At 39.8% G+C, this 12,466-nt stretch overlaps 1 protein-coding gene across 1 annotated transcript in view; it reads right to left on the reverse strand.

The window, feature by feature from the left end:
• usp43a (ubiquitin specific peptidase 43a) overlaps positions 1–12,466 on the reverse strand; it is a 137,587-nt gene that overhangs the window by 86,038 nt on the left and 39,083 nt on the right. The window contains exon 3 of the mRNA XM_004539282.4: positions 8,497–8,600. Coding sequence (XP_004539339.2) covers positions 8,497–8,600 — 104 coding nt within the window. The remainder of the gene's footprint in view (positions 1–8,496; positions 8,601–12,466) is intronic.

Genomic DNA, 12,466 nt, shown 5'->3' on the forward strand with positions numbered 1-12,466 from the left:
TTCATGGTATATGAGCTCTGACAGCATAATGTGATAACGTGGCTTATACACTAGCAACATGAAAAGATTTTCCTACGATCAGGGTATGAAAACAAACTGTGATATTTGTCCCAGCTACTATGAAAAAAATGTACTGAATGACATAATCAATATGACATGTTGTTACCACCTGAGCCTGGGTTATAGCATCTGTGCATTATGCAATATTAATTCAGCAGTAATCATCACACAGACAAGATCACCTTGATGGAACAACACTAGTCAAGTAGAGCAGCTCTCAGTGGAAACAAGTAGATGGGTGACTATGGAGTGTCAATAGCTGGGCTCAAGTTGGGCTCAATGTAGGCTGTTTTGATTCATACCTCTGTGCAAGTATTCCTCCATCAGAATACAAAATTGGTTTATTTGATGTGACAGAGTACGCTAAAGAGGGATAAAAAAAAAAGAATATTTGTGAGACATAAAAATTATACGAAGGAAAAATTCAGGTCATTAAAAAAAACTAATACAACTAACAGGTGTGAGCATAGGTGACATCTGTTGTATTTATTGTTTCATTACAGGCTGTGAGAAAATGTTTAGTGTAAAAAGTTGCAGAGATGTAATTTTCAGTTCTAGCAGTAAAAACAATTTAGGTTTGCTGTTTCATCCACTCCAAATTACAATGTGACTTTTGTTTTTGCTAACTCTAAAGGAAAAAGAGATCAAAGAATTGTTTTCGCTTGATAATGCCCTGCGCTCAATGGCCAGCACCCACTTCAAAGTACAACAGGGAGTGGGGTGGTATCAATGGGAGGAACACTGCTGCACGATGCTGCGCTCGAAGTAAGCATTGTGGGTGGTGAAAGCATCAAAAGTCATATTTTCAGCAGGCACTCCGCTCTGCAGCATGGGTCGACCAGACAGATCCCCCCAAGAGGACAGCGTGAGTACATTCCAAACCACAATGCATCTTTGGGGGTAAATAGAGCTCCTGCAGACCATCTTTGAAGATGAGAGGAAGTTTGCACTTCCTAATGGGACGATGAGTCTTCAAAGGATATAGTATAAAAGTGCATGACTGGTAGAGAAAACTTGGGTATCACTTTATAATGATCACGGTTAAAGAAAAGGTAAGTAGATGGCTCAACTTCAGTTCATATTTTCAAGTGACAATGACTATAAATGTCAAAGTCTCATATCAGCTACAAATCAGAATATTTTTATTACACAACCTAATGCCATAAATAAAGAAATTATATGCATTACCCCCCTCTGCATTTAATCATGAATTATTATGACACTCTGGCTCTCTTTACAGGGTGCCTTTTGTCCTGTTTCCCTCCCCCCACCCCGAACAATCCCTGAGCCTGGTTCTGCCAGAAGATTCTTTCTTCCTGCTAAAGGGGAGTTTTTCCTTCCCACTGTCTCCAAGCGCTTGCTCATAGGTCATCTGATTGGTGGGGTTGTCTCTCTATTATTGTAGAGTTTTGACCTTGAGACATTGGGGTAACTCCTGTTGTGATTTGGCCCAATATACAAATAGAAATGAATTGAATAAATGTTTATAGATTAAATATTAGTTTATAGTTTATTAGCGATGGTTATTATGATGTGTTATAAACTCCTTACATTGGACTCACATCTTTTGTTCTCCGTTAAATTTTGTAAGTAGATCAACATTTTAGTTTTGCTTTTTTAAACATTTGTGGGTTACGTCTGTTAGCTTATCTTCAAGGATATATAAAAACAATGATTTGTTTGCCTGCATATAGCTTTCAGTCTACTTTCACTGATCTGAAGACATGAATATCATAACATAACAATATTATACTTTAAAAGCTATAATATTCCTTCACAACAAATCTACATCTAAATAAAAGCCACTGCGATAAGAGAAAAGTAACCTTCCTTCAACTATCTTGTTCATCTAGCCAGAGACTGAGGCGCGGGCTTTCCGCACATCTCTCTGGCCATTAAAAATAGATGCCACAAAATTGAGAGTGACAGACGGAGGAGAGAGGGAGGCTATGACAAAGACTCATCTAAACACAGCGGCACAGCCGAGCGACTTGAGCACCAACTCCCACACAGGAAACCCAAACCCCAAGACAGTCTTCGCTCTAATCGCAAACATTTATTCAGATCAGACAACTCCACTAAAATTTCTCTGAGGAGCATCTCTGTAAGATATAAAAGGAACCGGGAAGAAAGCGCAGAAGGAAGGAAAGCGCGAACAAGCGAGGGAAAGGCCGAAAAGAAACATGCCTGTGTCGTCCTTTTCAGAGGACGACACAGGCAAAAACAAAAAAAAAGTGAGTGACGGCTCTTTGGATAGTCTACATTTGGAAGGAAAGTGACTCCTTTTTAACCTGTTGGTGACACAAAGAGGAAAAGTATATGGAGGAATAATGCTCCAGACTCAGCAGACTAAAACTCTGATATGAGATAAGAGAAAATAATACAAATGGATATGAGGAATCTTTACACAGTAGGAGGTCTGATGAAACCCAGAGCACAAAAACAAATACTCAACTCTCCTGGAATTTTTCTTTACTTATTAACTGAGAATGAGTCACAGGGAAAGCAATGCATCAGAGTTTGGAAATAAATCAAAGCTCACTGGTTTCAGTTATAGCACTACTGATTTAGGTGATATGTTTTCTAGTAGAAAGACATTGGTCAGAAAACAACAAAAGAACCTGTCAGTGAAAATGTAGTGTTTGTAAAATATTTTCAGCTTTTCAACAATTGATTAACTAATTGATCAAAAAAAGAGAAAAGATTATTAGTTTTAGCCTGTACAAAATGTGTATTGACCTGTTACTAGCACACATGGCCCTGCCCCCACTGTCTCACATTTCTCTATTTTAGACAGCTTTCTCAAACAGCCTCTAGTCCCACAGCTGTAAACTTTTTGAGTGATGCAGTTACATGTGTTAGCTTGGTCGTTATTACACTCACTCACACAAACATGAGCAGAAAACAAACTTTATAATTAGAGTTGTCAAAAAAAATCAACACTCACAGCGATTGATATTAAAAATGACTACTGAATCGGTTGCTCATGCAACAGTATCTCTGCCTCCACGCTGCCTCCACGCTGTTTAGAATACAATGTCACACGGCATGGTTGCAGACAGGCAGGCCTTCACTGAGTCCAAAACATCCAACGACACTTTATGAGGCATTTGAGAGGTCAGTAAAGCTTTTGTTTCGATAACACTTCAGTGTTAAAAAGTTATAATAAACAGTAACCTGACTGATGCACACGTTCGCCATTTAACTATTAGCAGTCTTTCAACAGCAACATAATGAAACGCTAACATTAATATGGCAGCTTGACAGCAAACGTTATCAGTCCTGTTCATCTATAACATTAATAGATGGTACTAATTTGACAGAATAACAACACAGTTATTTGTCTCTGATCAGTGTTAAGTTTCCCCTTAAAGTTCCATATCAAAGCACAGAAAAGTCTACTGAGAGATTAGCAGCCAACCCAGACAGACAGACAGATGTGCATGCATGCATGTCTGGCACTAATGGTATATCTCGCATGAATGATATTTTGTGTCATACATTAGCACAGCTTCACTATAGAGTGCAATGATGTTAGACAGTAACTGTCCAGTCTTTGCGTTGCGCTCCTTCTTTTACAATCTATTTCATTCAAACCAGAACCAGAAAACAAAATCAGTCCATTAAGAAGCAGCCATGCCTTTCTTCTTTAACATTAAAAATGATGCCAGGATACAGTGGAACCCAAGCTAATGACTAAAATTGTGTTTGTGAACAAACACTCACACACACAAGACAGATGGTGTATGTTTGTGAAAGTGTAAGTGTGTGGCATATAGACCTAATTACAGCCACTCTTATGCAAGGAGAAAGCATTACCCTGCTTGCACTCACAGACAAAATTCTCTTCTCTTTGTCTAAATATAGCTGGGATTGTTCTCAAAGGGAAAAAAGGAGGAGAGAGGACATGCTGTATGAGAAGGGTATGAGTTGGAGGAAAGAACAAAGTACACTTTGTAAATGTTTCAGTAATAACGTGTGCGTATTAATGCGTGTGTGACTTGTAATGGCAAAATGCACAGTTCCTCTAATCAGCTTATGAATTAGCGTTTGATCTAATAAACGTTCAGGTGTGTGTTGATGTTTTAGTGTGAGAGAGAAAGAGTGAATGGAAAAGACAAAGAAGAAGATGTCTAAGTAGAGCGATCTTCATCTCTACAGCTGACTCAATGAGTAGATACAGTGCCAAGTTATTTTAATTAGTCGCTCTGAGAGTACTGCGGGAGACGATGGTCTTCAGGGATAGTCTTCAACAGTAAGCATTCAATCCATCATCTGCCAGTGAAGGAAATGGATAATCCCATGAATGAATGACTGCTTAACTTAACAGCATAATGGTCAGAGCCTAACCTTTGTGTTGACCAGCACCAATATGCTCCAGGTCAACTGTGTGTGTTAGACCAAACATGACACGACAGCACTATTCTCCAGAGTGTGATCAGCTGTGAGTCAGAGAAGATTTAACTCAATCCATGTCCCGTTTCCAGAGTACCGACAAATGGGTGCTAGTAAATTATTTGGAATTTCACATTGGGGACAGGTTTTTTTAAAATGTCCCTCTTCAACCCAACCCAAAGTTTAGGGTGAAATCTGACAATCTTCTGCAGCTCATGCCCAACGTAAAATCCTAGCTCTGATCATCACATAAGCAGAAAGTAAAGTTTTAAGTATTTGTGTTTTGAATAAGCAATTTTGATGATCTAAATACAGTATGTACTAGTTTAGGCTGATTCTCAATCAACAGCTTTAAGTCTGTCACCGTCTTCCTACTAATGCTTCTTCTAATCTTTTTTTTTTTTTTTTTTTAATTTGGATAGAGACAGTATAGACACACGGGAAAGTGGAGAGAGAGGAAGACATGCAGTAAAGGGCCGCAGGTTGGAAACTATTCCTAGTGGGAATCAGGACTTATGATACATGTAAAAAATTATAATAACTTTAATTTAAATTGTTCATTTTTTAACAGGTTACAGAAGTTTTCTTTTCTTTTTTTTAAAAAAATCTTTAGTTTTAGCCCTTATTCATCTAGTTTCTTATCAAAGCCTTACATAAAGTAGCCTCTGGATGTGACTTCAGAGCTGCAGATTTGTGACCCCTGAACTAAGCTAGACTTCCCAGTGTCAACAAACACATCATAAGAATCCATCGTATCATTTGTGACAATACTGGTATCATTTTTGCGTGATAAAGTGCAATATCATATTATTATTGGTCTAATGTTTTCTAATGTGCACAACAACGAGAAAAGCACAGCCAAAGTCACATGTCCACCTTTGATGAAGATTTAGTAACAAGAGACTTCAACATCTTCCAATGAAGCACAATGCTATGCAAAATATGCAAAAAAACAAAACAAAAACTTGTTTCACCACTTGAGGCAAAAATACACCATGGAATGAATATAAGCAGGCTGGGAAGTCATGAAAAGAGCAGATATGAGCAGCTGGTGATGTACATCCCAAAACTAAACAAACTGAGCCTAACTGGGGCACTTGCTAGTTAGACTCTGTATGACAGGAGGCGTAAACACGAATGGAAATAATTCAAACAGTGGAAAAAGAGGATTTTAAGCAACTTTTTAAGCAACTGAAAAGAAGGATGGAAAATGTCCTCCACTTTGTTTCCACTTAGAAATGCTCTGCTATGCACTTCTAAATGGTAAATGGACTGGTTCATGCAGTATATAGTGCCTCATTCATCCATTAATACAAACACTTTCTTCTATGGTTAGGTGCTTTCTATCGAAATTTTGCACGACAATGCATACAATCACATTTAAAACATATTTCAATTTTTTTTTCTGTATCATCATTATCATAAATTTCTTGTAATACTGTGATACATTTTTGCGACTTTATTGCCCACCTTTGGACTGCAAATGTTTGTCCACTTGAGCTTAAATGTAATGGGCAAACATTAACAACTTAAATACTTAAAATACTTAATACATAAAATTTTGCATAAACTGACTTAAGTTTTTAAGTAAACATTTAGCTTTGCAGCTAAAAAACACTAATGAGCCATGAAAAAAGGCGTCCTCCTATTCCACACAGTCCTCCTAAATAAAATCTCATGTGCTCAGACACATGTCCCTATTGCCAGTCTTGGCAGCCGGGGGTCAGTCCGCCAGGCCTCCGCTCCTGGCCGCCACCCGGCACACAATGCACCCGACCCCTATGGCGCCTCCTGCGGGTGGTGGGCCTGCGGGAGGATGGGCCCATGTCTCCTCTTCGGGCTGTGCCCGGCCGGGCCCCATGGACTAAGGCCCGGCCACCAGACGCTCGCCCTTGGGCACCCTCCCCGGGCCTGGCTCCAGGGCGGGGCCCCGGTAACCCTATCCCGGGCAGGGTAAACTGTTCCCTCGGTGTCCTTTTCATAAGGGTCTTATGAATCGCTCTTGTCATCGGGTGAGGGCCTCCAGCTCGCACTGGAACGGTTCGCAGCCGAGTGTGAAGCAGCGGGAATGAGGATCAGCACCTCCAAATCTGAGGCCATGGTTCTCAGCCAGAAAAGGGTGGAGTGCCCACTCCGGGTCGGGGATGAGTTCCTGCCCCAAGTGGAGGAGTTCAAGTATCTCGGGGTCTTGTTCTCGAGTGATGGGAGAAGGGAGCCGGAGATCGACAGACGGATTGGGGCTTCAGCTGCAGTAATGCGGACGCTGCACCGGTCCGTCGTGGTGAAGAGGGAGCTGAGTGTAAAAGCGAAGCTCTCAATTTACCGGTCGATCTACGTCCCTACCCTCACCTATGGCCACGAGCTGTGGGTAGTGACCGAAAGAACGAGATCGCGGATACAAGCGGCAGAAATGAGCTTCCTCCGAAGGGTGGCTGGCCTCTCCCTTAGAGATAGGGTGAGAAGTTCGGCCATCCGGGAGGGGCTCAGAGTAGAGCAGCTGCTGCTCCACATCGAAAGGAGCCAGCTGAGGTGGTTCGGGCATCTGACAAGGATGCCTCCTGTGTGAGGTGTTCCAGGCATGTCCCACCGGGAGGAGGCCCCGGGGCAGACCCAGGACACGCTGGAGAGATTATATCTCTCGGCTGGCCTGGGAACGCCTTGGTGTTCCCCCGGATAAGCTGGAGGAGGTGGCTGGGGAGAGGGAGGTCTGGGCCTCTTTGCTTAGGCTGCTGCCCCCGCGACCCGGCCCCGGATAAAGCGGATGAAGATGGATGGATGGATGGATGGATGGTGCTCAGACACAGTATGGGCCTAATTCACTAGCACTCTCTCTGGAAGCCCAGTCATACATATCATGCATTAGTGACCTATGTTGCAGAGCAGCTATTATAGTGATGTTGAATCCACTGGGAAAAAATGACCAAGTGTGAGGTATCAGAAAGCAAGCACTCTGCCAGAGTTAATCACAAAAAATTGGGATTGATGAATTTATATATATTACTCGCTTATTTCTCTAATAGAAAAGGAAACATATCACTGTCTGTGAAGGTTCTCAGTCATCTCGTAGTCTAAGGAGCTTGGAAAGAAAAGCGCCTGGACTTCTTCTTTAAGCTCAACTTAAAGAAGTCCAGATGCTTTTCTTTCCAAGCTCCTGAAACATATCACTGTATATTTTGCTACATGCAGAAACATACTGTACTGGCCTAACTGCTGATGACAGCATGCCTTACAGTCATGCATAAAAGACATTCACAAGTTTCAATCAGGCTTAGTAACAAGGAGCTGAAAAGATTACTATCTTTATGGGCCAAGACTACCTTTCACTAATATGTTTTTTTGTGTGTGTTTCTTTTTTTATTCTAAAAATAATCTCTCCCTTCCAAATACTAAGTTATTTCCCTTTTAGATCATCTGACTATCCAATCGAATATTAACTTAAAATAAAGAATTTTTTTTTAGTACATCCTGATATTCACAAGGGTGCAGCAAGTTTACATTGTTCAGCAATCAAGTGAAAAAATGAATGTTCAAAGTGATGTTATTGTAGTCCACCACATGTGCTGACAAAGTTTCTCAAAGGTCTAGAGGCAGTTCCATTAATGGATCTATTAAACTAGAAAACCTCAGTCACTGACTTTCCGCTGTGAATGAAGGAATAAGAGCCAGAGGCCACTACTAAAGATAAATCCCTTAATCCTTTATAGGTCTGTCCGACCTACTTTTTCCCAAGGTACTGATTTTTATCCAGAGGAGAGAAAATACATTGTCACTTTAGCCAAAGCAATATATGTTTAAAAGTATGCATTTCATTCTGTTTATTCGAACACAACCCCAGGACATTGTGTAACCGAATGTTGCATAATTGGTGAGATACCTGGAAGAGTTTCCAGAATCGTTGTCAGCGTAAGTCTAAGAGTGCAGTTGAAACTATCTGAAGCTTAAAGGCCAACAAATAAGGAACATTCATCCAGTCACCTGATGCTACAAACATTATTTTAAAAACAAAGTTCTTTAACACATTTTTACATCTGTGCTTCTCACCTGTACTGAGCCTGGAAGTGTTCGTGGACAAAACTGTTTCGCCCTCGAGGTTGCTGTATGCTGGCTACACTGGGACTGGAAGCATGATCCAATGGACTTGCCCCCTGTAAACATGGAGAAGACAAAAAAGAACTGAAAACTGTTCTATAATGTATAATGTTAAATAACCATACATTACTTCCTTATGACATTACTACAAACGACACTGAACACCACTTTCTGAATGCTGTATCATTCACTTCGATTTTAAGAAGCATCCCATCTACAACACAGTGCATTTACTCTGTTCAAATTGAGAGTAGCTATCACTAGCACAGGAATACATAAATAAGCTTCATACAAAAGGTAAAACTCGATGCCAGGATACAAAGTGTCTCCGGTGTTACTTCATCAACACCGACAGATGCTGATGCAAAGCAGAGGGGAAAAGTAACCAAATTCAATGGCAGCTACGGGTAATACAGAAGATGCATTTTCCCTGCCTTATTATTGTTATGTATCTCTAGGAACGAGTAAAATGAGTCAAGAATCATTCACATGCATTGTAAGTGGCTACATTAAACTACAAGATGATCAAAATGATTAGATGAAGAGAGATGAAGAAAGAGTGAGACAAAAATTAAGAATCAATCCTATAATGGGTGCAGTCATAAAATATTTGAGCAGGAAATATCTATTGAAGAGAATCAAAGTTTAAATGGTTAACCACAAAACAGTCAACACAGACTAGAGTCACAGGAATATTTGAGGATGCCAAACATCCTCAGTGTCACGCTGATGTCTGCTGAATAAACTAAATAGCAGCAATACTCCCACATGCTGTGTCATACACAGCAGGAGGGCAGAAAGACTTCAAAGATAAACAAAAGTATAAAAGAATGATGCCAATGAATAAAAGATCACAGCAACAGATTTCTGCATTTCCATTGTGTGTAACTATTCTTAAAAACGTAGCTAACATTGGGTGGTAATGGCGGACTTAACACACAAAAGAAATCCCAGGTCTGCAAGTACATTTACTTCTATTCAGGAGTTATGCACGCTGGTGTCAGTTTGCTTTGAACGAGCAAGGAGAGAAATGCTGACGTGTTTTTATTGTTGCTGTGCTAACCACTGAGGAGGACCCTACAGATCCCTCCGACAGTACATCAGTAGCATTCTAAAAAGTTTGCATGACAAGGCTAATTTTCAGAAACCAAACTTTACTTGCAAAAGTACATTGTCCTTTAATTCTTAAAGAAGTTACATTCTTTCTTTACACTGTATTTCACTATAAGAACACTTACACAGATATTTTCATTCATTTCATCTAGTCTGTTTACCACTTTGTGATGTAAATGATAGTAATTGTTTTGTTTATTCAGGATCATGTTTCAAATCTTTCCTTTTGAGAAATCATTAAGTGCTACACACATGCTAATTAGACAACACAGTGCCGTAGTTTAAACCCTCAAGCGAATCAAACATTAAGCAGCAAACAAAGTCAGAGTCCACTGAGAAATGAGACTTTCTGCACCCGGTCTTGGGCCATGTGAAATAATGACAATCCAACTTTGATGAAGCTTTTCTTTTGTTCAAACAAAATCCAATCATCGCTGCTCTCACTCTGAACAATGGGCAGCTTTTGGCATCTTTGAAAACTTTTTTCAAGGATGGCTCTTTTCCTGAATATTTAATGAGGCACAAGCACAAAGCCCAGGAAGCATGTGTGGCAGTTTGTGTTTTTAAAATCCATCTCAGCCCTATTTTTAGACGTGGCCTTGTCTCTACTTTCTTGTTTGTCTATTAAGTGGATAAAAACTTCATCCTTTGACTTACTGCAATATGTAATTGCAATATCTCAGTATTTTTGAAAGGTGTCTCGCTATAAAGGAAAACCACCAAGTAACCTTTTCAATTCAAGTAAGCAGTAACAGAAAGTGATGTGTACACAGTAGACAAATGTGCCTTTACTTCTGAGTCAAGCTTTAAAACATATCAGTTCTAACGGACAGCTTAGAAGGGGAGTTGTAGAGATAGGAAAGGTGACTCAACAGAACCTGGATACCACATTTTTTCCAGGTTTGCACCTTAAACCTTACGTAATATTTAACAGCACAAAATTGAAAGTCAACTTAGATATCTTTGGGACTCTAAGTTCCACAAACAACATAGGTTTATTTCAGTTTTTCCTGAACATAAAATACTGTTAAAGAAATAATTTTTAAAAAAATATTAATACTCTATAATTCACATATGAATCATCTCTCTTGGCATATCCCAAGCTAGGCTGTGAATGACTCCCCTTTTCAGAATTTTGTCCTCTCTTTTTTTCCCCTTGCATCTCTTTTCTTGAGGACAATGGAGAACAATCCTCACACCCTTAGAGACAGACTAGATTACAAATATCGCCATGGAAACAGTGGCCTCATTCCCCTCAATGAACATGATGGAATGGGGAACTTTTTTATTAGCCACAGCGTCCCCTAAAAATAGAGAAAAAAATGCAGTGATTGTGAAAGTTTAGACTGATACCAATGGTTAAAATAGCAATTTGGCTTATAGTGTCTTACTGATATTTTGTTTTCTGTTTGTTTGCTTGGTTTGTTTAGTTAGAGCAGTTTTTCTACCTTATATGTGAAAGAAATTAATATGTGTTCATTGTGGAAAAAATAATAGCATTGACAGTATTATGATACTGCCTTTTAATGATCACAAATTAAAAATTAAAAGTTTATCAGACTTAATCCCAGATATAAGAAACACTGGAGATAATAGAAAACTTAACTAGTGTAAGAATATTTTTCACCAACACAGTGATTCCCATGGAGCTATTAGCTGAAAACACTGTATCTCAGCACGGTGTGCAGCATGTCCTCAACAAAATTTGAGGAAAGTTATGTCCTTGAGGAATTGGAAAAACATCTATCAAAGACTGGATTCATCTGACGCTTTAACTGATCATCATTCATCCATCAGAAATGGCCTCAGTTGAAGGCTAGCTATCAAGATGTCATTCTTAAGGAAGGGAAATAGGTAGAATACCAAATTACAAAAGAACTGGACTGAAAATCAGTGGCAACAGACCTTTTGGAGTGATTAATCCAAATTTGAATTTTTCTTTCAGATTATTGTCAATATATACAGAGGAGGTCAGGAGTGAGGTACAACTGTAAGGGTCTACAGCAGGGGTGCCCAATCCCGGTCCTCGAGAGCTACCGTCCTGCAGCTTTTAGATGCATCCCTACTCCAACACAGCTGATTCAAATGGTTTGATTACCTCTTCAGCATGCCATCGTGTTTGGCAAAGGCCTGATAACAAGCCATTCATTTGATTCAGCTGTGTTGGAGTAGGGATGCATCTAAAAGCTGCAGGACGGTAGCTCTCGAGGACCGGGATTGGGCACCCCTGGTCTACAGTCATCTGTAAAACACAGTGAATGCTCTGTCATGGCTATAATCTTGATAGAGAAGGCAAAAGGCAGCCGACATCCAAAGAAGAGCTTTGAATTTCCTCCAAAAGGCCTGAAGAGCTGTTTCTAAAGACTATTTAAAGAAATGACAAGAAAGCTCTAAGAGTCTAAAAGTCTAAGAGCATTAAGGCTGTGAAGAATTAAGGTGGTATTAACAATACTGGCTTTCAAGCTCGTTAGAATTGTGAAACTCTGTTTTTGTCTTATGTATTGTATTTGCATGTATGCTTGCAGCAACAGATTTCTGCATGTCCATTTCCAATTTCTTTGCAAAACATATAGACATGGGGGATAGCTGAAAGCATTTGCATAGTACTGTTCACTGGACATAGCATATCAAGGGCTTTTTCTCAGAGAAAGCACGACTCCCAAAATGATAAAATATTTCATTCTCAATTTTGGATTCATCCTTCCAAATTCTTCTGCATGTCGAATATTTATAATATTCAGGGTCACAGTGGAACAGGTGACTATTTCAGCTGTCATACGGCGAGGGACAGGGGAGACCCTGGACAAGC

The sequence above is a fragment of the Maylandia zebra genome, linkage group LG6, assembly GCF_041146795.1.
Source record: "Maylandia zebra isolate NMK-2024a linkage group LG6, Mzebra_GT3a, whole genome shotgun sequence".
Taxonomy (NCBI): domain Eukaryota; kingdom Metazoa; phylum Chordata; class Actinopteri; order Cichliformes; family Cichlidae; genus Maylandia; species Maylandia zebra.